At 40.9% G+C, this 27,941-nt stretch overlaps 1 protein-coding gene across 2 annotated transcripts; it reads left to right on the top strand.

Annotated features, from left to right (window-relative positions):
• The first annotated feature begins 432 nt into the window (after nucleotides 1-432).
• On the top strand, nucleotides 433-27,941 carry pbx4 (pre-B-cell leukemia transcription factor 4). Of its 2 annotated transcripts, XM_073494185.1 has the most exons (10): nucleotides 433-1,191; nucleotides 5,213-5,286; nucleotides 18,259-18,503; nucleotides 19,796-19,986; nucleotides 20,145-20,280; nucleotides 20,575-20,731; nucleotides 22,055-22,057; nucleotides 22,151-22,254; nucleotides 23,184-23,270; nucleotides 24,436-27,941. In XM_073494185.1, exons 1-10 carry the CDS (start codon nucleotides 1,007-1,009, stop codon nucleotides 24,523-24,525), a joined length of 1,272 nt encoding a protein of 423 aa, XP_073350286.1. In that variant the 5' UTR covers nucleotides 433-1,006; the 3' UTR covers nucleotides 24,526-27,941. The 2 variants fall into 2 exon arrangements, with proteins under 2 accessions (XP_073350286.1, XP_073350285.1); XM_073494184.1 differs by lacking the exons at nucleotides 22,055-22,057; nucleotides 22,151-22,254 and having other exon boundaries at nucleotides 435-1,191; nucleotides 24,436-24,526.

Here is a 27,941-nt window from a genome sequence, read left to right as displayed (position 1 = left end):
TACACAATATTTTATTAGCTCAAACAACACACTATCACAGTCATTTAGATTCAAAACATTTACTTCAAAGTTTTGTTTAGAAATTCATTATATTAAATAGGTGACCTCACCTGATATTAATGAGAAAAATTGCTATAACCTATTATAATAGGACAAGCGATGCTGATGACGTAAGGAGACATCCATTTGTTAGGGCAGTGGATCTTGTCACCTGGAGGGATAATGCAGCACAGGGTTTGAAACACACTCCCTTGTGTGAATTATTTTTTATACAAATTTTTGCCAAGCTTACTCCAGATAATATAGAAATGTATCTGCATCAGTAGCCCCCACCCCCCTTCTTCCTGGTAGTCTGCTGGTTAAACCACCCGTCAGCTCTCAGTCTGTGGCGATACGAGTTCAATGGTCAACGCGACGCGCACCGCTCGCGCAGCCCAGAACATCCCACATACTCGCGCGACATCAATAACAATGGCAAACCGTAGTCTGTTTTGGTAGGAGATTTCTGATTGGAGCTAGACGGTCCGAAAGCTTAGTCCCCCCCGTGTTCACGTCTTATTTCTTTTTTTTTTTAGATTTGGCGAGTTTCAATTGAACACAAAAGTGTTCGTCCGTTGTTATATTTTTCGTTTTTTAACATTTCTTTTTGAAAATGTGCGAGGCGCTGTTGGCAAGCTCACACAGTCTGTGCATGTGTGTCCCTGCTGCTTTTCTGCGGGGCTACAGCTACTAACCTAGCTGCTTTTCACTCGGTGCTTAGCTAACGCTAGCCTGGCCGCGTTTATTGACTTGAGGGGGGGAAAAAAACCCCACAAGCGAATGTAAAGCGTGTTTGTGCGATCAGTTTTGTGACAACAGTCCTTTTATTATTTTCTAATCGTTACAGTCGGGCACGGTAAGAAGTATTGTATGGTTTGTCGTAGAAAATACTTTGCTGGCTAGCTAACAGGCTAGCTATTTGTGTGTATTCTTCGACTGAGGAAAACGGCGAGTTTTCTTTGAAAGTATGGATGACCAGACCAGGATGATGACGGGTCTCACCGGACTCGGTGGACTACAACAAGCCGATGTCGGTGACCCAGACTCGGTTAGAAAACAGCAGTCCCTCGGTCAGCCTCAACAAGACATAGGGGATATCCTACAGCAAATAATGGCCATCACCGACGAAAGCCTGGACGAAGCACAGGCCAGGTAAGACAGGCGAAGAGCCATTTTCCACACAAGATAGCTAAGCTAAAGTGCGCTGTATGTTTCTTATTTTTTTGCTTTAGGACTCAAGCGTTTAACTGTAACGCTCACGTAAGGTAATGCGTAATTGCAACATTAATGCAACTTCGAGTTATATTGTAATCCGCTGCTTAACCAATCCATTTAGTTACAGAGTAACTTGTACACCCACATTACAGTGCTGTTGTAGTTTGAAAGGAGGCTCTTTGTTTCTTCAAAACGTGCTTTATTGTGAGCTGTAGTTTGTAAACATTCTCACTTGGTTGAGATATGGCGATAAAGTTGATCTTAATTGGTTTTCCAATGAAGTGTGAAATTAAGAAGTTTCAACTTCCTACTGAGTCTGTCAATGGTAGATGTATACGATGCACGTAATCACTTGCCTATCACTATAGCTGTATGCACGTTTTAAACAATAGTTTCATTAGATCACAGCTGTAGATTCAATTAAATCCTGTATAATTAAAACTAATCTTGCACACTCAAAGACTTTGCGTTATTTTCCCATTGGCTTATAGGACAATACAAAGTTAGTGACGTAAATGTCCCTTTTGCACCAAAACTATTGAGACGTACGTCAACAATATACAAATGCTTTATAAGTGCTTTCTAGTTCGTGTTTTAAGTTGCTTGAGTCAGATCCATATGAATGAAATTGGATCCTCTGGTCATGTTGCCAAAGCTTTCAAAATATTACTAATCAGACTATGCCAAATTAGATTTGCCTAATTATAACAACGTGTATCTGAAATGCTGCTCCACATCAAATGAGTGTCAATAACACTAGTCATTGAAATGCAAATGAGTGGATAAATTAAGGTAATGGTAAAGATTACTCAATTGTCCCACGCATCAGCCCAGTGCTGTCTGTGATGACAGGAATCATTCATTCATATGACTTGTCACTCCATGTATGTGTTAGAGGTATTTTTATGTTTATTATTGTAGGGAGTATGCACTGCAGTGAGCAACTGACCCGCACACATTTGCCATGTGGCTTAAGGAGCATAAGGTCAGTTTCAGATGAAGCGTCAGTATTTCAACAATAGACAACCGTCCACTGCAAGACTGTGGCCACAGTGTGATGTGTCATTAGCTAGTGATTTTCCACCCAACATTTGACCACCTGGTTCTCTTAATTAATTCACTCCTCTTTCACTCCCTCCCTCCCTGGTGTTCATCCTTTTCATTGTGTGCTGGGTGCAATCAATTCTCCTATAATGTGTACGCGAGTGCAGCTGTCCGCAAATCGAGTTTCTATTAATGAGATGGTGGTGAGGGGGAGGGATGATGCTATACCAGCAGCCTATGAACACTGGGATATTACCTTTTCTTCAGTACAAGTTTGAGGACTTAATCAGGCATTATTTCATGGACAGATGCAAATATTTCTACTCTGTAATCTTTCCTGTATACCACTATTTTTTTTTCTTTTGCAGTCTTCTTTTTCCCTTTTATTTATTTGTACTGACCATTTACAAAGGGTTGTACTGTTATGAATCAAATAATGTAAATTCCAATTCTTTGGATTAAAAGGGCCAATTATAGTCTAGGAAATCATGTAGCAGGCCTAATATTAGATGTTAACAGGCTATTCTGAAAAACCAATTAGAGGTGTGGCTGCTTCGGAAGTGCCAGAGGTGTCCTTGCTATATGCTTGTATTGATCTAAACTCCCACTCAGAGCATGTCCGCGTCATGCCATATATGTGCAGGATTAATACTAAAAACAGAAGAGCAATAGCCAATTCGGTGTACTACCTACTTGATACAAATGTGTGACATGTGCAGCTCAAATCTTTGGTGTCCATAGTATGTATATAATTAATACAGCCAATTCTGATGATAAAACCTAATTTTGTTAACATCATTTCTTAAGCATTAGCTGACAGACTACCTTGCATGACATATGGTATCATTATGCTGTTTGATAATTTGCTTCTAAGGTTTACTTCAGGTAATAGACTGAAACATAACCAGACTTAAAGACTAAACGCAGTCTGTTATTACAAAAACACGTTTGCTAATATATAGCAGTTGCTTTGACTTAGGATGTAAAGTCGTTATCAACATCATACTTAACTCGGATCAAGTTTTCCACCCACACATCAATCTTTTCCTCGGTCATTATCCACAAATTAATGTGTTAGGTGGCTCTTGTGTGAGCATGACGCCCCTGTTGTGCAGGGTGGCAGTGTGTTGGGATGGGGAGTGGTCAGGGCAGCGCAAGAACTTGGTGTTGCAGAGTACACTTCCTGCGCACCATCCGCCCTCATCCTCTCACCCTGTCGCCATATGTTCAGATGCTGGCCAGAGGACTCGCCGGCGCATTGGGGTGGATCAGACGACCCCACAGAGGGAGGGAGAGCAGGGGGGGGCATGGCAGGGGGTGGCCTGCCACTCAACTTCCAGCACAGGTCAGTACAGGACCGCATGAGCACCTCCTTCTCCCCCTCCTGCTCATACCCTCCATGCTGAAGGCAGCCCTCCCCCCAACTCAAATCCAGCAGTGACAGATTTGGTGGACAAAATGACATATTTAATGCTAGAGACATAACTCTTTACATCATACTGCCTCAATATTCTCACAGAAAGGCAGTCTTTCGTGACATATACAGTAGGCGCACTATTTTGTCGTCCCCATAGTCCCCTCATTAATACTGCAGTGGGCATTCACAACTGGAATTGGTGTTGAGGTCAGGTGTAGCCAAATCATATTCATCTGTGGTTGTTCTTACTGTGTTGTTGTAAAAGAAATGCTTTATTTCAGGGTGATCTTCAGGTTTTACTTGTTATATGTTTTCCAATTCATGCTCATCAGAAACGGAGGCCTCATGCTGGTTTTGCTTTTGTTTTTCACCTAAACGTAAAGTCTATGTTACACTTCTCCAATTACACATTAAAATGGTTGTTGTCACTGAAACTTGTTTTTGCAACCAATGATACCTGTTGTGATTTGTGAAACTCTCCATAGAACAATTCAAATGCTTGTGTTAACTCGATGTGTTGGCGTAGTTGTTAAAAATATAGGGGGTGTACACAATTACTGAAACCTTTTTACAAGATAATGAAATATTACAACAGCACTGCAAACCATGGCCGCACAGTTACCTCAAAGTTAAGGAACACCTCTCTCACAATCTCAACAATCACTGGATATTATGACCTACACTGGTTTGATATAATTCGTATTGCATCCTAACAGATTTTGTTATGTTTGTCTTTTTGAATTAAAAGAAAGAAGGCGACTGTAAAAATGCACTTCTGTGGGTGCTCAGCTGCTAATGCACTCTGATTTGTGCACTTTCAGTACAGTAGTTAACATTAGAGACTATAGTGTCGAGTCATTTAGGGTCGCATTAGGATAGGGGCTTTACTACAGCATTTCAGACTTGCAAGGTGTGTGGGCGTGTGGATGTGTGTTGGGAGGAAATTTTGTTGCTGAGGTGTTCTGATTTGATTATGGTGAACTGTAGAAGTTTTGCCTTTTCTCCTTTAATTGCTATTAGCCTGATTTGCAATAAAGAGAACATCTCTGATTAAATTAAAATTGCAACTTAATCCTAATCCTCTCTATCAACTCACCATCTACTTCCATGGAACAAGTCTTTCTGTAAGAGGTAGAAATTAGATTACTGTGTATTAAATCTGGAATCTGGCGCTCAGTAATGATGACCTTGAGGTTTGGCATCATTACCTGTCCCACAGTGCAAAGCATCCAAATGACAACATTACTCTTGCTAGTTCAGATTGATGCATCAGGGATGTTTCTGCACTGACAAAGGCATTTGGCTAGTGGAAATGCCTTTAAATAACATGGCTCTGCTCTGCTGTGTTGCACTACACTCTTGAAATGCTATATGCATAATACATACAGTTCCTCTATCTGTTTTATGGGGGAGCACATGGAATGACTTGAGATGGAGGTCTGTTTATCGTAATCCTCCTCGCTCTCTCCCTCTCTTATTCCCTCTTCTCTCTTACAGGAAGCATGCCCTGAACTGTCACAGAATGAAGCCAGCCCTTTTCAGCGTTCTCTGCGAGATCAAAGAGAAGACGGGTGAGTTTCTACTTCACTCGTTCTCTTTGTGTTCTCCAGTCTGCATAGGTTGTAACCTAGTGCTAAGATGTACTGTGCCTTTGCTCCAGTTTCCGTGGGACCAAGTTACTTTTGTATTGGCCTCGCAGAGAACTCTATTGATTGTATCTGTTGCAGAACTGATAAAACTGTATGTATTGTGTATACTTTGGTTCAAGATCATTTTAAATAGGCATTGCTGTTTGTTGTTTGGCAAAATAATTATAGAAACCTAACCTATTTTTGGCCACTATCCAGACTTCACACTGACTGGCGGAAACTAATCTTAGCGGATCGGTGCCTTTTGAAACTTGAGTCAGACAGCAGAACATGCTGACGATCATGTGTACAACTTGGAATTCAAATTCTTTTTACAATTTTGTTTAACATTTTGACTCGGAGTACCTGAATGCAGAAATATACCCTGCTTTGCATTAATGTCAATTTCCATGTCAAATGATGAACAGTAATATAACTAAATGTACGAATGGTGCAACCAACAGGCTCTTACAGTTCTTACAGTATCTCAGAAATATTTACTTTAATGTGGCCGGGGAATAAAGATCTACTGTTACAGCTACCACTACTACAAACTATCATATAAAAAATATTACATTAAAAAATCAAATCTGATCCGACAGAAAATTATGCACAGCTAGTTGACAGCCAGCAGATATGGAAACTCCACAGGGGTTATTTGCTGTACAGTTAAAATGTTATGCTATTTCAGTACAAAGAGATGTTCTTTTCTCCTGCATTGTTAAAAAATCTACACAACACAGTGTAGTGTAAATGTGTATTTGGAATAAATTGATAGGCGCATCAATGCAGTACCTTGATGCAAAGGAACAAGAAACCATTCCAACACTGTCTTAACAAATAATCATGCATTTCAAATACACATTATCTGATGGGAATTATTACCTAAGTAAATATCTTCGATTTGCTCTTACTCTTAAAATTATTCAAAGTAAACACGCTGCTTATTCTCATCTTGTTAGCTATTCGAGTCAGCTATCTGACAGATTCTAGTGTGGTTCAAGGGAGCAGGCCTGGGATGGATGGCAGATTGATGGTTATGGTAGTGTAAATGGGGTGTGTTTTTTGAATCCTCTCCCTCTGCTAGTCTCTCTATGTTCTTGTTTTTCTATGTGCTTTTCTTGCTTTCACTTGCCTTGTGTATCTTCTAACAGCAAAACCTCTGTTGTTCAAATACAATTTGAAAATGCTGCACTGCTGCCTGTTGTGGCCCTCTGTCAATAATGTATTATTGCTCTCCAGTGATTGGACAAAAGTAAAGGCTAGGCTTGAGTGAGTGGGGCAGGGTACACTGTTTCCCAGGCAACCAGTGGTCTTATTTACCCTAATGCCATTCACTTTGATTTTCACATTTAGTCTCCCAGCAAACTAGAGAAGAGGGTCTGTGAGTACGCGTACAGTAAGCTGAGCAGAAAAACAGACAAGGCACAGAGGGAGGTTAACAATAGATTAATGCTGGAGGTGACTATGCCAACCATGAGATATAGAGATCTTTGGCTTTGCCTCTACTGTGCTGGCCATCTGCCACGTAGTGCCCTCCTAACTGCGCTGTGTACCTGCTTTGGCATTTCTTTGCAACTCCATCAGACCCCCTGCAGGCCCCATTATGTGCCTCTGGAATGTGAATTGACTTCTCTTCAGTGCAGCTTGTGGAAGACCCAATCAGTAGTCTTCTAGTATCTCCACAGATTTTCTGCAGTATTTTTTACTAACAAACATGCACTTGTGTTGGCAAACCCACATACACACTCTCTTTTCCTTGCACACATACGCACACAGCGAACAGGGATAAAAGCAAACTCGGTCTTGGGTCTACTCCTACTGCCTCGGTCTTGTCCTCTCCCCCTCCCTCTCTATGCCTCGCTCCCATTCTTGAAAGAGAAGACTTGCTCTGAACTCGGGGCTTTGATATGGTAATGTAATGGTGGTGGAGGAGGAGGGGAGGTGGGGTGTGGGGGATGGGAGGTGAATTCCTCTGAGTGCTGCAGTTGGTTAGATTGTTTTCATTGTAAAGGAAATGTTCTGCGCTAATGCCAGTACCCCCCTCCCATCACCACCACCCCAAAACACCCCCCCCCCATTTTACAACAGTGCCTGCGTTGTCCTGAGCTCTCACATTAAACATGACCTCCATCTGCGTGAAATTTGATTCTTGTTAATACTTTATTAAAGATGCACTCCAAAAAAGAAATTAAAGCACTTGGAGAGAGACGGGAAATGATCAAAGTTGAGAGCCAGTGAGTGGCTTTGCTTCAACTCAGTTCTGTTCTCCCTCGCTCTCATGGGTATTTGCTGTAAAAATAGCTCTTGGTGCAATGGGACAGCTTATGCCAAAATCTCTCACAAGCCACTGCAGTTACTCTCAGAAGTTTTTCATTTAGTTTGGGCATGTTTGAGGCAATTCTCCTTACTTTTATGCATTCCTTGTGCTTTACACATGACAACAGCGAATCTGTCATTCACTCTGTTCTGTCACCCTGCTCAAGTCCCTCCTTTTCAAGCCTGAACAGTCCCTGCTGTTTATTTTTGGATGGGTTTTAATGAAAATAAAAATAGTTATTCTAATAGAATTAAAGCTATACAGTTTGTTTTTTTTAGCTTGAAAATGGCAAAGTGTATTTCTCTGCTACAATTGGACAAGTTCACACCCCAACACCTGCCACTCATCTTGATAAGCTGTCTGATAAACAACTCTTTGGGATAATGCCGCTAGTTGGCTGTGTAGAAATAGTGGCACACTGGCTAGCATCTTACCTATCCAAGACTAAAGTGTGTAGCTCTGTGTTGCCTCTTTTTTGTAAAAGTTAATATGTCACCATTTTTATGATTTATATGCATGTATCTGTGCACGACCAATCACTAATGGGCCATGTATCCCTCAGCAACAACAGTGAGCATCCTGATGGCTTGTAGCCAGTATGATGTTAACTTGAGCCACAGTATTGCTCTGTTAGGTGCCCAGTTTTTCCAGAGTCCTAACAATGTGTCTGGGACTCTGGTTATTTGCTCTCTGCCTCTGCCATAGACCCACTACCTTCTGTCTGTGTATTTTCTGAACAGCATTTGAGTGAGTTATTTTGTGCTGATAAATTGCCTGATTCTTCAAATAATTAGTTAACTATTTGGCTGAAAATAGAACAGCCATGTCATGTTTGTTTAATCTGACAAATATTTATCTGTGTTGGATGGAGGTGTCTTATTTTTTAAACCACCTACGAGCACCAAAATCTCAGTGCCTGCCAGGAGAGCCAGCAGCTCTTAGCTAGTATGTTGGCAAAGCGGCTAGCTGACAACCCATCATCACATCCTATTAATGTTTTGACAAGATGGATGAATGGTGAGATTTGGCAAACTCTGTGAACTCGCTCTCTGATTTATATTTTTTCAGTGCTACTTCTGGTAACATTTGATATGCAGTCTTCTCACATTTAGTTATGATAGCTTATCAATTAATACAAAAAGGGCAAATTTAAACAGGCTTTTTACAAAATTGTTACAGTCATGAATATAAGTATGTGATGAATAAGTTGAGCTTATTTAATGTTAGACTATAACCACATGCCCTTTTTGGAGAGCAACTGAACTATTAAATGTATGTTAAATCAGCTTATTGGGGTCGTGATGTTTTTGCAAACCATGTTAAGTCCTTCATCAAATTATTACCTTACCTGGGTATTCACAGCCTTCAAGTTGTCTATATGCATTACAACACCATTTCAGCAGCCAAATGGCCCCAATTACATGTTAATTGAATTACAGCATGATTGCAGTTGTTAAAAGACCAAAACAAAACAACATGATTAAGAGTCACACATAGTTGCCATGTGTTTATTCACAGCCAGGAAAAAAACACATCACAAACTTTTTTTAGAGCCTTGAGAAATCTCATTTGAATTTACCTTGCATGAAAGTCACAAGTGAGATGGTAGCACCCAATGTTAGAGAGGAAGAATACCTTCAGCATTACATGATTGATTTAGATTTTTGTATTAAACCGACTTTGACTGAGTGCAGTACATGATGTCCCGAGAATCACATGCCTCATTAAAGCAACGTAATTATTATTAGTTTTCAAAGAGCCCAATTTGGAACAGAGCCCTAAAATTTTATGAGTTGTTATGAATCTGTGGGATGTCTTTTATTATATTTTTCATGAGGGAAAGCATACAGTGCCTTTTTAAGCCAAAAGTAGTAACAAGATAAAAATAGTTTCTGGCCAAAATGCAAAGTATGTGAAGCTATGATACTTGCATTTTCAGTTGTACTGTCACTTGGGTCTGAAATGAGAATATGCCATCCACTTTTGTACAGCCGCAACAACTTCTCACTTGGGTTTTAATGTAAAAAGTCTATTTACACTAACTATGCAGTGGTGCTGTGTTATCTCATTGGCTTTTTCAGCAATCTCTGTTCTGTTTTGTGGTGTCCTGCCACTCAATCGTTTTTTTTTTCTTCTTCCCCTGCTCCTTTGCAGGAGAGAATGAAAAAAGATAGAGTGTGTGTTGGGGGTGGGGGGGGGGGGGGGGGGGGGGGGGGGGGAGAGTGCAGGAGTGATACAGGGAGATTGATGAGGCAGTAAGAGCAGGAGTAATTACTCGGTGTCCATTCCCCAAGCCAGATTGGCAGACGGCTAATATCACACAGACCCCTGGCCCTGACAGACACACCACCGCCCCCCACCCCCCAACTCAAACTGGGGAGGCAGAGAGCACCCCAACCTTCAGCCTAGGCCTAATGGTGTGTGGGCCAACTGATTTCCCCATGTGGTATTATTCCTGTAGGAACTGGCCTTCTGTATATTGACAAGGGAAACTGCTGTCTTGAGTGTGCTGTAGGATGGGAAAAGCTCAGTGGAATTGTTCACCTTTTAAAGCCCTTTTCACACATGCGCTGCCGCCCGTACCCAAGCTGTACGTATGTGAACACAAATGTCCGAATCAGTTGGCCTGGACATTAAACAGACTTAACCCTGTTGGCTTCCTCGTACAATGTCTGTTTAATGTCCGATTGAGATCATGTATGAATGGAACAGGTAATTGTCAGGAGAATTCATTGCGAGCAAGTGAACTGATGATGATGTTGCAAAGAGTGTAGCTGTTAATTAGTTTGTACTCACTTTTTCTGCTTGCCTGTATTTTCCTTTTCAGTTTTTTGTTAATATTACAGATAAGTCCAAATAAATGTAGTATTAAAATATAAGTAAAAACAGTCCTCCTTCTCCTCCTCCTCAAGCATGCTCTATCCGGGCGCCACCCCTCGACTGAACCAAACAGAGTATTTCCAGTAGGTGAGAACATGTCCAACGTGGACAATCTCCTGTTTTGGCCAGCATTTTAGGGGCATCAGTGGAGTTGGATATGGACGACTGAGTATAAAAGTTTCTTCTAGTTGATAAGCATTAACAGCATGGATTGGGCTAATGAATAGTTATATTAGGACAAATGGCCACTCTTGGATTTTTTGTCTAATCCAATTTGCCTAACACATTTTACACTTGATGTCAGAACAGTAGGTTTATCGGAAGAGGAGTTGAGAACGTGTCAATATTGATCTAGAATTTGCCTATTTGCTTAATAGTTGGGGCTACTGATGTGAGTTTTAAACATTAAAAGCAAGATAAAGTTGAACAGAAAATTACATTAAATTGCATTATTTGCGTCAAGCTTCAGAGGGGTTGATTAATACATTAAAAAGGTCAGCAAATAAGTGGGCACACAACTTCTGGTGAGATACACTGCTGAAATGATATTGGCAAGTGACACAATGGACAAGGAACCATGTTTATCAAACTTGAGGCTTACTTGGATCCAGAAATTTCCAAAAATGTATGCTCAACAACAAGAAACCTGGAAATATTGAGTGACCCATCGGTATTGGTTGAGGATCACCCACAGGGCCGACTCCTACCTCTTCATTTCATCTACCCTCCCTCTCAGCATGTCTATGCCTCTCACACTGCTTTTAGGCTTTGCTCTTAAAGGAAGCCAGCGTCTCTTTAATTAAAGATATGTAAATGTGGTCTCAGCTGGATTGCATTAGTTTGGTGGCAGTGGGATGGGAGAGTGTTGGAGCCTAGCTCCTAATCCTGACTAATTAAGGATTAATTACAATTGATGGGAGCCCTCCACCCCTCGGCAGTAATGCACATTGCTGTCCCAGACAGTATGTTTGTATATTTCACACCATGTCATAAATGCCGAGGAGAGATGGAGATGGAAACGTCAGGGCTGGTGAAAGGGGGGGGGTTACCCCGAGATTAGCAGGATGCATTAGGTCATTACAGATACCAGGAAGCTCATGGTCCTTTTTAATCTTGTAGTGCAGTATAGATAGGTGGTTTGATGTTTGATGCAGTGGTACTGTTTGCTAATCCAGAATAAGTCCATATTCTGGGAGGGTGATAGTTTGTGTTTCCATTAGCTCGTCATATATGTACTCATTTATTTGTGCTCAAGTTTGCAAGGCCAATTTAGGCTACCCTCCTGTTAAACCACTGGTAAATTGTCATCCTGACCAGCCAGACATGTTATTGGCAGAGTGATTTTTATTCCTAACTGAACTGGTACATCGGACCTGTGCAGACTAACCATGTAGCCTCAGCTCTCTCTGGCACCATCTGACTGTGTCATAATGCTTGTTCACTTGTTATAAATGGGCACTGCTCTTCTGATCTATCGCTTAATTGCCACCTAATTTGCATAACAGTGCAAATTAACGACCTCTCAAATGAGCGTTCATTTTTCACAAAGTCTTTAGGAGCTCCTTAAGAGTCTGTGCTAATGAGCACAGGAGGCAGCTGGCCTGATGAGAGTTGACTGGGGGAAGATCCTAGCAGTGCTTTAACAAGCCTCCTGCTTAGGTGCTCTTCGTCATCCTCTTCTTCCTCCTGTGACATTTCGAATTCTTTCTTCCATGTCTCTGCGTCTTTCTGTGTGCAGAACTGTACCAGACTAGGGATACCATGTTAGAGATTTAGTCACATGTGCTAAACAGTGCGTAATATATCGTATAACACAATTTGTTTAAGCACTTGTCCCATGTTGACACTGAAGTATTATCTTAAAAATATTTTGTTTTGCTCAGGCACCCAAATTGACAGAGGAATCTGTGATCTGTTGCTAGTTTATTTTGCAAATTGGGTCACGTTTTGGCAGATTACTGAAAACTAGCTAGAAGGGAACACCAGTATACTCATTGTAACTCGAGTCCTGTTTATTCAATGCAAGCCATGTTATCTGGATGAGATTGTGAGGAAAATATATTACACATGACTTTGTTTTGCATTTACTGTTAATCATTTTTGAGTTGAGTTGAGTTTTGATATGATTAGAGTGACTTGGTTCACACATGATTTATATTTATATTTTAGGTTTAGGGTTAGGGTTGAAAATATTTCCAGAGTATGCTTGTTGTGTCAAGTTTTAAATGGAAAAAAAACATTTTTTTTTTTTTCTTTAAAGGATGTAGCTGTGCTGCATTTGCATCAATTTACTGCTTATGGAAGTTGCTAATACATTGTATTTAAATACAGCTTGCTTTCACTGATTCATTTTTTTGCCTACTTATAGTAATGGCTCGTAAAAAAACTATTGGAATGGCTATCATGGAAATATTAATTAATCTGGCAAAACTATGCATATAAATAATAGGCATGGGGAAAAGACATTGTAGTGCATTGTGGTTTTTTGTCACATATCTGTGAAGATTAAGTGACACCACCAACTGATCATTAGTGTGTGTGTGTGTGTGTGTGTGTGTGTGTGTGTGTGTGTGTGTGTGTGTGTGTGTGCGTGTGTGAGACAGACAGTATGTTTGTGTGTGACCATTCAAGGGGGGTACACGTAGTCATCACTCGGGTGTCCAAGCCTCTCTCTTTAGTTAATTAAGGGCTGATTAATGATGTGTTGGACTGAAGTGTTGTGTTTGCCCAAGGTGTGAGTTCTCCAATTCACACCTTAATCAGACCACACTGTGTTTACTCAGAATGCTTACCTCTCTTTGTGTGTGTGTGTGTGTGTGTGTGTGTGTGTGTGTGTGTGTGTGTGTGTGTGTGTGTGTGTGTGTGTGTGTGTGTGTGTGAGTGGGGGGCTGCGTGCAACAGGACTCTAGTGAACTACCCAAACAGATGCTGATTAGCGTGAGCTGCTTAAAGTAGGAATGGACATATGGATTAGGCTCATTAAGTTGACTATACTCAACAAAAACACCCTTTTAGAAGAATTGGGTACACACTTTTTATGTTGACTTTGAAGTAGAAATTTACCTTTTCCCAGTATCCATTTGGCAAAAAGCCCATCAGGGAAATTATTCATTTTTAATACCATATTCTACAACTTGCCCACGGCAACATTTTATACACCCCAAGCCTCTTGTCGAGCAACCCATATTCTATGAAAATGGCCTGTTAAATCAAAAAGCTATAGGCACAGAGGAACTTGTTTCTAAAAGTTGACATTAATAAATTATTACAACATGATATTGTAAAGACATTGCCATTGGCATGAAGGCTCCTACTCAGATTGCTAAAGACTAAAAGTCATTATATGAGCACATGTGATTTTCACAGACTTTACTGGATGACTAACTAGACATAATGAAGGTGAAGTTTGTATTTCATTGCATGGATTTAAAAGGTCAAGGACTTTGACGGAAACTGCTCTCTTTCCCTCCCGAAAGCCACTCATCACTGTTCTTCTTCATAGTGGAAGTCAAACTCAAACAAAAAAGTCAGATATGGTATGGTCAGGTTTTGATTTTGTCAAATGTTTCTCTATCTATGTTAAATGAGACCTGAAAACCAAATTCAACCTGGTGAGTTATAGGTAACCACCCTCAGTGTCATATAAAGTTCGGGATGGTCTTCTTCTTATTAGAGGCTTTATTTATTCTTAAGGGTGAAAATCTGTGTTTTAAAAACAAGTAAGAATAGTTTAGTATTAGAATGGCCCAAGCTCTTGTTTTCCCTAGCTTGATTTCTATTGCCCTTGCACTATTTTATAACCTGCAAACAGTTTTAATACAGGGGTTTACCTGTCATATCTCCAGAGCTGCAGTTGGGATTTGTTTTTGCAGTTTTTGTAGGGAAATTTACATATTCATGTAGCATATTTTCATTGTGAAAACCATCTTTCTATGGCCCATTCTTCTTTATCTGAATTCTCTGTCTGTAATGAAAGGAAAAACTGATGTTTTCACAGTCCTAGCTTTTCACTCTTTCTGGCTCGTTCGCTCTCTGGCACGTCTGTACTCTGGCTTGTGTATATTTCTGTAGCCTCTCTCTCTCTCTCTCTCTCTCTCTCTCTCTCTCTGTCTCTTCCTCTCTCGCACACATATCTTCTCCTGTGACTCCTTTTTTCAATTCTCCTTGGTTCTCCTTCTACCCTCTCTCTCGCCTTACCTTTTTTTCCCCTTTTTTTCCTTCTCTATCCTTCTCTCTCTCCCGCTCTCTTGCTCTCTCCCAGTGAAAGGCTGAGAATACCCAAGGGAGCTGATGCAATTAAAATGCTAATCCTGTCTGTCTACAGAGAGAGGGAGAGGGGGGGCTGACAGCATGAGGGATTGCGGCTCACATGGAGAACTCGACTGAAATGGAGAACAGAGGGAGGGGGGGCACTGGGGGAGGTGGGTGGGGGTGCGCTGAAAGGGAGAGGGGGAGGGGATGTGTGTTGGGGGGAGACAGAGTGAAAAAGGGGATGCTAGCGAGGGAAAAGACAGACAAGGATAAAGCTTGTGTTGTGAGCTGAGCAATGATATACTGACTGCGTTTAAGTCTTATCTATTCCTATGTGCGGAAGGCATTACAGTTAATGTACAGCACCACACTATTGGTTAGGGTGTTCACCCTTACCTGCACCACTTCATATATTGTGTGTTGTGACTGCACAGCACACCGTTTTCCACATTGGGTGTGCAGAAATGAGAATGATTATGTATGCAGTGAAAGCCCAGCTGGATACCCTGAATATTTCATAGTATGTGTTGCTCGCTCCGTCTCTCAATGCCACACAGCCTGGCTAGGGTGGTAACGTGTGCATAATAGTGTGATTTCTAAGAGCTGTGGATGCAGGATGTAGGCCTTAAGCCCTTCCTATTAAAAAAAAAAGGAGAAAAAAAGGGGGAATTTAAGTATCATTACTTACAGCACTTTGAGTTTTAGTCTCTGAGTAACAGAACCAGCCCAGCGGCAATGTTGGGAGCCAGTTGATCAAAAGGAAACGCTGCTTAGATTTGGGAGTCGAACAGTGAGCCAAGCTCAAGTTTTTTTTATTATCGTCTTTTATATTTTTCAGGGGTCTCATGGTTGTTTTGCTGGTGGAGGTCTTTTAGACTGCTCCCATGTCATTTGGCCCTTTTTTTAAGCAGTATCTTAACTCATCTCAACAGCTGCTATAATACTACTAGGCCACTAGACTGTGCATGAGTGCAATTGTGGGTAATCACAGCTTAATTGGAGTAATTAGGGGAATGTAGGGGCATTAGGCTACAGCTGGGGGCCATAATGAGGGGTGGGGGCAAAAGGGAGGGGGAAGAGGTGAGAGGCTTCAAGAGCCACAGTTGCCCTCTTTACTGTAGGTCAGTTTTATGTGAATGGACAGTGAAGTCACCACACATGACTAAATAAAATCAGAGTTGTCTGTGGCAGCACGGGCTAGATTTTTATCATCATAATACATACCCAACTTGAACTACCTTCAGAATGTAAACAAAGTATCCAAACAATCATATAGATTCAACAGGTACAAAACAAATACTTCTGGACCTTGATCACTGAATTAACGACAGGCTATCTGGCTTGAAAGTGTCGAGATCGTTAGTGAATGAAAGGAAAGAAAAAGAGGAGGGAAAGAGATGGGCGAATCAGGGTCATTAGTTCAGGCGGCTGGGTCTGCTGCATTCCTGAGCCCTGAGATGGGGGAGCAGCAGAGCAGGAATGTGCCTTGGAGAGAGAAGAGACCTAAGCAGAAGGAAAGAAAAAGGCAAGAAGGAACAAGAAAAAAGGGGGGAGAGGGAAAGTTGGACGCTTTTGCTACGAGAGGCCTTAAATGGTGGAACAGACTCATTTATCAAATGAAGTTTAAAAAAGCAAAAACTTGTCTGCACCATAGCACTTGGACACTTTAACGGTTTTTGTCCTCATTTCTTTCACATCTGTTAGCTCTACAGTACAGCTCTACTCATTTGTTAGCCCTGACTGCTCCATAGCTGCAAAGTTGTTTTTCAGCGTGACTCTCTACGGGTAAACTTTGACAGTAACTTAAAGACTCAAATGATTGTTAAAGTTGTGTTAACAATGACTGAGTTCATATGCCCCCAACCTTTCATGATGAGCTTTGACTAACTTGCATAATCCTCAAAGAGGACAAGCGCCTAACCCAGTTTCCACTGGGATTAATCTTGTCATCCATATTGTTAGTGGCTGTCTTCTTCAGAATCCTGTCTGGTTTCACCGCTTTTTAAAATGGCTTTTACCTCATTAATTAAGTATCCAGTTACAAAGGTCAACATATATGTTGATATAGTGCTATTTATTTGTGACTGAACCAATATTTTACAATTATGCCACATTTTAACATGGACTGGTCTCCATATGAGTTTTTAAACAACTTCCTTATTTTCATAATGTAGAGGTCTTACTGCACAAACTTAATCTTTTCTGCCCAGCAAGTGGACATGTGTTCCAGGGCTGCAACTAACAATTACTTTGCAGATTAATATCTAGATTAAATTCAAGAGCCATATCTAGATTAAATTCAAGAGCCACAGTTAATTAAATTAGATTTGATTAAATTTTGCAAAGTAAAAAAAAAAAAAGTGTTTAAGTATACATCAAAATTCCTCAGAGCCCCAATTTGATGTCTCTAAAGTCCTTGATCTGTGTGACCATCAGTCCAAAACTCAAAGATATAATATAAAATAGAGAAGATCAGTCGTGACTTTTGCAAAAATTGAACCGGTGAATGTTAAGCGTTTTTGCTTGAAAAATAACCAGGGAACAATCACTTAATCAGTGTAGTTACTGTTTGATTTTGTGTCGCTTGGGTAATTAATTTGTCAACTAGTCTTTCAATCTCTAATATTGTGCAGTTTGAATTAAAATCACTTTGAAAATAAATGCCTTAAAAGTAACCTTGGTATTGTAGTAATAATGCGTTTCATATCTCATTATTTAGATTTACAAAATAAATGAACTATTAGTAACTAATGTCCCCAAGACACTGAATTGTGATACCAAGTTTCTACTCTTACTTTCTGAAGTTGAATGATTGAGAAGCAAAAGGGGCAAGAGAAAATTTAGTTAAGTGTTAAAAGCTTCAGGCTCTGAAGAATAGATGGTTGTCTGTACTTAAAACTTTTCAGTAACAGAGTGGTATCTGTAAGGGAGTGTGTATGTGTGAAAGAGAGAGAGAGATGAGAGCATGGCTGCAGGCTGACAGAGGTCCTGGTATAATGCAGTGGTGGGGAGCAGCAACTGATAACTATACTTATGGCCACTGGGGCTCATAGTGACAGCACATGCACTCCCATTACTGGTCCCATGCCTCATGCCCTTATCTCTGGCAGTCTGCCACAGAGGGACCACACTGCCCTCTGCTGTTGATTTAGAGGAAGTTCAGGCTCATTGAGAATTCAGCCAGGCGCTCATAGCAATGACTCAGGGGAGAAACTTGACTGGGATTTGACAGGGCTGCACTTCTTTGAATTTTAGCAGTGATAAAGTGTCTTCCTATGCACCTCCACGCTATTACCCTTCTCCTTGAAAGGAAATGTGTAGTCTTTCAGTTAGCAAAAACTTTTTAACCAACAGGTTTTCTCAACCTAAGAAAAGTGTTCTGGCTTGGGCAGACTCTTTCCCTTAACAGATAAATACTAACCATGCCATACTAACTCCAATTCTTTCCCTCTTCTCCTGTCTAGTGCTGAGTATACGAGGTGTGCAGGAGGAGGACCCCCCAGATCCCCAGATCATGCGGTTGGACAACATGCTGCTGGCAGAGGGTGTGTCGGGACCAGAAAAGGGCGGAGGATCGGCTGCAGCGGCTGCAGCTGCAGCAGCAGCAGGGGGCTCGCCCACCGACAGTAGCATTGAACACTCGGACTACAGAGCCAAGCTTGCCCAGATCCGCCAGATCTATCACTCTGAGCTGGAGAAGTACGAGCAGGTGTGTGCAGAGCAGACGTCTAATGCTTGATCATACGCTGTTATCCACAAATAATAAAATGTTCTGTTACAATAAATGCAGGTCAGCCAGCAACTGAATAGCGTCATCAGTCTGGTAACAGTCATCCTGTGCTGAATAAAGGGGAATAGCAAACTTTTGTTCTGTCAGAATGTGTGCCTAAAGACACGACAAGACTGAATACTTCTGTTTCCATGTTTGGTGGTATTTGAATTGCCTGTTGCTTTAGTGTTGTTTTGGAAAAAAAACTTGTGCAAGGACTGGAATTTACATGCCTCTGGCAGATGAGAGAGTGCAGGTGTCATTAAAACAAAGGCCACACCGAGTGACCTCACTTTAACCAGTCTGTGCATAATCTGTTAAATCATCTGCTGTAGTCCAGTTGGAATGAAAATCTGGGCTCTTCCTCATTGTGCTTTCTTGAGTAATCTTAAATCCTTCACAGTGTCATCTGCTTCAAATTTAAATGCTTAAAAAACAGTGGTGGATAAAGATGGTGTCTTCATTATAAAGTAATATGTTACTAATTGGTATGAACGGGTGTTGAGACGGTGTTCTCTGAGAGTGTCAGGTCTTCATTCTTGGATTATGGTATTCAGCTCTGCATACTCTTGGTTCTTAATGGCAGCGATCCACTCTTTACTGGTGTTTCACTGATTTAGGTTTGAGAGCCACTGCTGTAGACTGTATCATTTATCAAACGATACTAGTAACACACCCTTCTCGGTACCAGTCAGCAATTGTCTGACAACAAGTCAACCTCTGGGGGCCACGGCCAATGTTTCAGGGCTCACAATGTAGACAGCGAATATCAGGATAACGGATATCTGGTCCAAGACTTCTTCTTTCTTGCCTCGGTTATTTTAGCTAATCTTTATAAAAAAGATATTTGTTTATGAAGGCACGAATAAGACTATTACAAGCTATATTATTTACAGACAATTGTCTGAAATATAATCTCGGAAAAAATGGACACGTCCACATGGATGTTTCAATGCATTCAACTAATACCTGCTCAAACATGATTGGTCAATACTGCTCAACGGAAAACGGAAACAGAAGGCTTCTGATATCAAAGCCTTGCCTATAGATTGTGCATTCATATACATGTGTGTATGTATATGTATATAAGGCATCCAATTACAGCGGCATCAGACCGCTGAGGCCTACATGTCATCATCAAAACTATGTCGGGATACTGGACAGAATCTTTTTTTCTCTCTTTACAATAGCATTCAACTCCTCTCTCTCTCTCTCTCTCTCTCTTGGTCCAGGCCTGCAGTGAGTTCACCAACCATGTAATGAACCTGCTGAGAGAGCAGTCTCGCACACGGCCCATCTCTCCGAAAGAGATTGAGCGCATGGTGGCCATCATCCACCGCAAGTTCAGCTCCATTCAGATGCAGCTCAAACAGAGCACCTGCGAGGCCGTCATGATTCTGCGCTCACGCTTCCTTGATGCCAGGTCTGTCTGAGTGTGTCTAGCTGGAATTGTCACTATCTAGGTTTGTGTTAGATGGCTGGTTATTTTCTTGAGGGCTGAAGGGATGAGAGCATGTTGACGTTGTTGACAGCTATGTACATTCCAAGCATGTTGGTCATTATCTCTTCTCTGTGGGACAGACGTAAGAGGCGCAACTTCAACAAGCAAGCTACAGAGGTGCTGAACGAGTATTTCTACTCCCACCTGTCTAACCCTTACCCCAGCGAGGAAGCCAAGGAGGAACTGGCCAAAAAGTGTGGGATCACTGTGTCTCAGGTGAATAGCTAACACCACTATTGGCAAAGACTTTTTAAATTAAAGTACACTGTAGCTGATGTTATTTTAGGGAATCGCATGTCTGTTTTAAGATCAGTTTCACATACATGCATTCATACATGTTTTATAGCATATTTATAAATGCGCTTTAATTAATTAACCTTTTTTTCTGTTTGTATAAGTAAAATTATTTCCTTTTTTTAGCTGAGGGAGCTACAAAAATGATGCTGTGACAGCTAAATTAATGTGAAGGAAACACTGCATTTGAATATCTGACATCGATCTATCCCTCAGGTCTCTAATTGGTTTGGCAACAAGAGAATACGCTACAAGAAGAACATTGGTAAGTTCCAGGAGGAAGCGAACCTCTACGCAGTTAAAACAGCGGTGGATGCTGCCAATGTGTCTGCGCAGGCCAGCCAGGCTAACTCTCCGGCAACGCCCAACTCAGGTACAGCATGCTTCAATTAATATACCCTCAAGCCCTGCCACTTCTCATTTACAGGCTTCATTTACAGGCTTCAGTTCCGCTTCATACCACATTCATTCTTACACAACAAAACCAGATTGAACCACACAATGACCGTATAAAGTGTCCACTTGATTGTTTAAAGGAAAACCTACACTGTACACTGCAAATGTGTTCTCAGCCAGCCTCCACACTGTTCAGAGTCATGTGAAATTATCCTACATATTTTGCATGAAATAATTGGTAAAAAACAAAAAAAGGTCCTCAGCCAAAACAGTACATAACTTATCTCTTACATTGTGGCTGCAAGTTGCCACATTGTTTGCATCTAACTATGTTGTACATTATTTTATTTTTAAGCATATTTAAACAAATACATATTAATAACATAGAAACCCCAATTTGCAAAGGAAGCTGAATGGATCAGGTCGGTGATCATTTAGATGTCTTGATTCGTTTAGTCAGGTCCCTTCTTATGGATTCTATGTACTCAAAATAAGTCGGGTCCACTTTGGACAGCCTTGTTGTTTGAAACTTTTTTAAGAGTGACTAAACTTGAAGCTGTCTGTGAGAGTGAGGGTATTTATGAACAAGGTGTGACAAAACAATGGCATTTCTGCAGCAAGCTGCATTGACCAGAGCTGATGTCTTTTTGAATAAAAAAAAAAAAAAGGAAAATGTTAACATAGTAAGACGATGTCAAAGTATTTAACCAAATTACACAATTCAAACCATTTGGATGAAGTACGTGATAAGAATGTATGAATATAATCAAGAAGTTGGCACTAAATTAATCAGGATATCTTACTAAAGTAGGAGTACATTTGTACCACAACACATTAACACATACACATCACAATTATACACCACAAGCCACCTCTTGAATCTGAGTGTCACACAGTTGATCAAAGCAGAGCATTTAGGCTTCCAACCAGAATTTTCTGATGTGGAGAGGGATTCAAATGTGGTTAAAGGAGACCACAACAAGAGGAATGAACCCTACTCTCTCTGTCTCTGTTTCCACATCTGTCCCACCTGTCCTCACTGGGGATGACAGTCATCCATGTAGAAGGGCGGAAACAAAATGTACTTTTAGCTATTTGCAGCTGTAAAATGCTTGTTTGCACATATTGCAATTACATAGACAGTTTTTTTTGTGATTTTATTGTCTATCTAGTACGCATTTCAGCTATTGTTGTGTGCAGCTGATGTGTGCGTGTATGCCAAGGAGACACCAGGCTGTCAGGCCTGTAAAATATTATATTCAGAATAAGATGTCTTGGAACACTGACCCTCATGTTGAAGCTGGTTCCAGTCGGTGTCCATGACCAGTAGTGACCTTTTGACCCCATGGCACTGTGGTGGGGCTGATTGGATATTGGCTATATATATTGCCTGCAGGGTCACCGGGGTCATACAGTTTGTCTCACACAGGCGACGCCTACCTCGGCCTGCATTCGCTCAACGGGGAGGGTCTCAACATCGCCCCCTCTCTACAGTCGCAGGTATGCACTGAGGACAGCTGCAGAGTTGACCTCAATGCTGTTAACCCAGCCACCCAGAATCCCTGGATAGCTACCCGTGGCCTAGCTCCTTTGACCCCTCCTCAGATCCTGTCCTGACTTTACCTTTGACCCCATCAAATCCTCCCCCAGCACAAACAAACACAAGCTGACCCTTCTTTGCTCTGTACAGTGAGCCCTGAGGAGCTTATAGCTTCACTCGAGAGGAGTAATGTCAGTTTGTTTTATGCCATTTAGATTTTTTTATTGCTCAATAGTTACATGCTCACATAGTTCCTCCTCGTATTTACTTTACACAGGGTCAGACCTGGCACAGATCTCCTGGAACAGTGTCTCTACTTTGCTGTTCTCCTCTGCCCTTTTAGTCTTCATTTTTCCCTCCCATACCCCACCTTTCTCCATTTTATCTCTCCATTTGTTCACCCCCATGTGTACACCAAGAAGCAATTTCCTCAAACTGAACTGTCCCTTGTGATTGTTGTCTGTTAATAGATGTGTACAGTTTTTTCGTTCTGGAGGGATCCACAGATTTCTGCTGTTAGTCTAGAACTAAAACAAAGAAAGATATATTACTGTATTAATAAAAATGCAAGATAAGCTTTTGGCTCCAGCTGTAGTCTTTCATTTCATGGGATTTAGAGCAGAAGTGGTTTTATGGGGAGTTGTGAAGTTGATGAGTGAGCCACATGTTTAGTGGTTGCATTGACTAAAAACAACTGTTAATTAAATTGGAGAATTCACTAGCAGGAAAACAGACTGGCTCTGATGCGTACAGTAGAGGTTTGTGGACACCATCACTCCTATGTTCAGCCTGTTGTCATTTTAGCTGGTAGCATAAACATTTGTTTAGCTATCCAAATATTGTGCTGACATTTGTACTGAAACTTGTGGGTGTGTTTTGTCTGTGACAGGTGGATACCCTGCACCGTGCTACACACCTGACGGGCGGCTATGAGGAGCTGTCGGGTAGTGGCCTCTACACCCCTCATCGCCTGGATGTGAGTACCAACCACAAGCTCCTTTTGTGGTGTAGGTGATGAATAGAATATGCTCGGCATAAACCACAGCTATAGTTGGACATTTTCCTGTAAAATGTCAAAGTAGGACAGTGAGTTTCATATGCTGTACAGACTGAAAAGCTCCTCAATCAGATTTGTGATATTGGGCTATATAAAGAAGATTATTGTGACTTGCTTTTGTTTCTTTCCTGTCTCGAGAAGCAGCAAGCACTGATTTGGTCTTTGCATGTCAGGACAAATTTCATCAGTTTTTTTTATGTTACTCATAAAAATTGTTTGTACATTTTAATGATTGTAATCCAATTTGATGAAAACTGTAACTGCACATTGAAATACTGTCATTGAAATGCTGTTGAAAACAGTTTTATGTAACCTAGATGAAAATTTAGGGCCGTTTAACTGCAACGTTTAGACATCTTCGACTTGCAAATCACCAAATCAATGTTTCCTGGGATGTCACAAGTCGTTTCTTGCTGGGAAAAGTATTTCAAAAGAGAATTTAATTTCAGGAATGTCATACTTGACGCTGAAATACAGTGTGCTTACATGCACAGTAACCACACTACAGCGCGCCTTCTCCAGTAAGCTGATTTCTTAAACATCAAAAAATCAACAAACTGGGTTTGGGGATGAGGAAAAATTGATTTTCCCAACTAGATTTTTCCCTGAGAAAGCAAATTTCTATTCTTTATGTTACATATGCACATAGCAAAGTAGGAAAGTAATCAAAAGTCACAGCGGCGCAGGTGGATAAAATGAGAGATCATTTCACAAGTGAAGTGATTTCATTCAAGTGATGCTTCCTCTTATTTGTGCAATTCTTTCCAAATATTGTCTAAAACTACAAGTATGAACCTGCTTCCAAAATCTGATTACACAGGTATTCAGAACAAGTTTACAAGCACAAGACTTACCTGATTTTCATGTTTGATTAAGTACACGAAAAACACACTGCATGTAATTGGCTGCCATCATGTTTTAACAGATAGGTAGTTCATAGAATGAAAAGCATTTTGTCTGCAACCTCTGAGCTATCTCGAGACTGCATCATTTGGCTTGTAAGCACAAATAGAGCTGATTTAGACTACTAATTATAAAACTCCTTCTTCATGCAAAATACTCTCTCTTCCTTGACTGTCTGCAGGCTAACAGCTGGCAGGACACCACCAACCCCCCCTCGGTCACCTCCCCTCCCGGTCCTCCTGGCAGCGTCCACTCCGACACCTCCAACTGATTCGGTGGCTCTCCCTGCCATCTCTTCATTCCCACTGCAGTCTGCTTCGACTACCATCCTCTGTCCTCATTTTTCACTACTCCCTCGTCTCTCAACTAGACAGCCACACAAGGCTGTACTCGCATTTCATAAACACACACTGTGCTGGAACACAGGACAGCCGAACAGTAGTTAGGAGGAGTTCTCCCTCCGCCCCACAGCTCCACTTCAATGCTAGAAGCTCCTTAACTCGGAATAAAAGAGGGATGGAGCTTCCTGACGCTGAGACAGATAGGAAACATCTTTACTATCAAGGACTTTTTGAAAACCACTGACCCAGCTGTGTAGATGATCATGATGTCTGTACATTATGTGTATATGCACGTTAACTTCACACAGTACTCACACAGCTTGTCCATGTGCTGTTGACCTCTGCACTCGACCCTTTGCTTTGGAAAACTGTGTGTGATTGCCTGTATCTGTTGAAGCCTTGGCATTTGACAGCCAAACTGTTGATACGGATCACCATGGAGCTCTGCTCACCTTGCTCGTACCAAAGTGCTGCCCCAGTAGTTGTCAACACAGCTGTTCCTCCGAGACCACCCTCTGCCAACTCAACTCAACACAAGACAATGTTGTATCTTCCAGACCTTTATAGCTTGATGTTTCATTCTGTTGGAGATTTCAAAGTACTTGAGATATGCACAAATGTGCATCACCCCTTCCTCCATAAGACACACCTCACAACTTTTCAGTCGTTTTCATCGTGAGCTGACATAAAAAGATGTGTCAAGCACAAAAGTTAGCATCCTCGTTATGGGTGTCTCTACCTGTATAAAGGGTAGTTAAGGGGATCACTGTTCTAAACCAGACAGGACAGGTGATAATAGGGCTGGTGAGAAGAGGAGGAAAGGGCAGAGAGAGGAAGAATATCTTTGGTTGAGTGGATGTGACTAATAGCCCTTTTTGTTGCTAACCAATAGAGGGTGTTGGTAGATGGCTTGTAGACTTTACTTCTTGCTTTCTGTCCACTAGTTTATTTGATTGTAGGCTATTTTCTAATGCTGTTTCACCAAGAATGCACCAGCCACCACCAAAAATGAGCTCAATAAAGCATCTAAATGACGTTAGAAGGGTGGAGAGATTGTGGGGCATTGATGTGTTATTGGGACAAATGTGACATGAAATTTAGAAACGTGACTGTCTTCCATGCATGTAGGACTTCTAGGCGTGATATTATTGTTTTCATTTAACCTTCCAAGTTTTTAGCTTCGTTTTTATTAACAAAAAAATAAAGGGTATAATTATTACAGTCAGACCAAAAAGGAAAAAGTGCATCATGTATTGCTATGATGTGTGTGTCTCTGTGTGGGCGTGTGTACAGTGTTCTTGGGATGTCTTAGTCAAACTGGCTGGTGCCCTCTGACCTTTGTAAGCATTATAGAGACTGGGTGCTTCCACCAGCCAATGACACACCAGGTGGGGTTCAGCTGAGATCTCCTCCCCATCTTAAAACATTTAAGCTTGTGAGCCCGAGGCAACACACTACAACCTTCTGTTGTACCAAAACCAAAAATACCACATTCAGCAATGTAATAATGCTACTCTGTGTCTCGCTAAAGTTGGTGCACAGCCACCTTTTCAGTTCGAGGAGAGGAGGGAATTATATTTGTATCTGTGTCTCTCTGTGTGGTGTTGTCATGCCTCAAGTTGATTTGATTTTCGGGGTTTTTGTTGTGGGGCGTCATGGGAGGGAGGGTGGGTGGAGTGAGGACTGTCATATCACACCTGTATTTTGATTGTGAGCATAGAAGGTATGCTCTCCCCGTTACCCATATTCGAATACCTTCTGATAAAACCACGACTAATTTGTTTTATTGTTCTATGGCCAATTGGGCAAGGGCTTCTCTCTCTCCTCTGTTACCAAAAAAAGAGGCAGCACTGGGTGTAGTAAAACTCTTAACTCGTGTTTAAGACAAAACCTGCAACGTTTTTTGGGATTTTTTCATTTTTTGGAACTATTTTATACATTAACTGTTATGTGAATAACAAAGCATTTTTGATAGTAAGGTAAAGCCTTATGAAGATTTAAGTGTCAGTCAAGACTCTGTTGAATCATATGTTACAAAACTTGAGCGTATAAGCTGGTCACATGTGATATCCCACATCTAATTACTTGTTTTGTTACTCATCGCAGTTCATACGACTGTATCTTAATGAATAACGTTATCACCGCACCAAATTATCATCCTCCCCCTTTTTCTACCTGTTGTAATGGATGTCACTGTACAGTTTGTGTAATGTTTCAGTATTTTTTTTTTTTCTTTTATAAACTTTGATGTTTGGTTGAGATGCCAATTTTATTTGGCCTTTGTGTCACAGGATTCACGATAACTCTGTATCTATTTCGAATATTATTTAGGTCTTTTGTTACATAACCGGGAGGCAACGTAGGGTTTACAGGTGTGACATTTGGTGCTGTGGGAAGATTATTGGATCAATTGAGGTTCTCCAGTAGATTGATTCTCTTTCAGTTTCTACTTATTCCACACTTGCAAATCTTTTTTTTAAACTGCTTAAATTATTCAATTAAACTAGAGATGTAGAGTGGCGAAAGAAGTTTTTAAATAGTTTTACATGGGCATTTGTTAACTGAAACTGTGCTACTAAATGTAAAAGGTGCAGATGTTGCCCGGTTAGTGGAAAGTTACTCCCAGAGACTTAAAAATGTAATGAAGCGGGTAGATTTTTATCTTGCAGACAATATGCAGGCAGCACATTTGTATACAACTGAGAGGAAGTTTAATTCGAGTGACACGAGAGAAATTCTTTGACCAATACATGGCGACTTAATTTGAAATGGTTAATTCTTGTGAAACGACAAGTGTTACAGAAAGAGAGGCAGAAGTCCACATTAAAGCAGATGGTCTACACTTTGCTCCTGTTATGCACCACTCGCCTCAGAAATAATGAGTACAGCAAAAACATTCAATACCAGAACTTAATTTTACTGTTGATCACGTCTACATCAATTCTGTAAGAGACTTAAGGACTTCCACAGCACCAAATGACTTCTTAAACCTTTTTGATTTCTTTGTTTTTATTAGTATATTTGTATCTCCCCTCTTTCCCTTGTATTTACCCCTCTCTCTACCTCTGTCTTTCCATTTCTCTTGTATATAACCCCCCACTGTTTTCAGACTTGTGAGTCTGTACGAACTCCTTTTATACCTCAACTTTAGAATTGTTCTAGAAAGAGTAAAACAAAAAGGAAGAATATGACAAATTGTAGTGTTCTTATTAGAAAATTAATAAAAATGATTTAGTGTGATTTTTCAGTATTTGATTTCAGACTTTAGGAGTGTTTCATTTTATAATTTGTCACAAATGCTCTTGTGATAGTCAAATGTAATAAAAGGAGAGATTGCACCATCTGA

This window comes from Pagrus major, chromosome 23 (genome assembly GCF_040436345.1).
Source record: "Pagrus major chromosome 23, Pma_NU_1.0".
Taxonomy (NCBI): Eukaryota; Metazoa; Chordata; class Actinopteri; order Spariformes; family Sparidae; genus Pagrus; species Pagrus major.
Note: the sequence above shows the minus strand (reverse complement) of the source record. Positions and strands in the feature narration are given on the sequence as shown.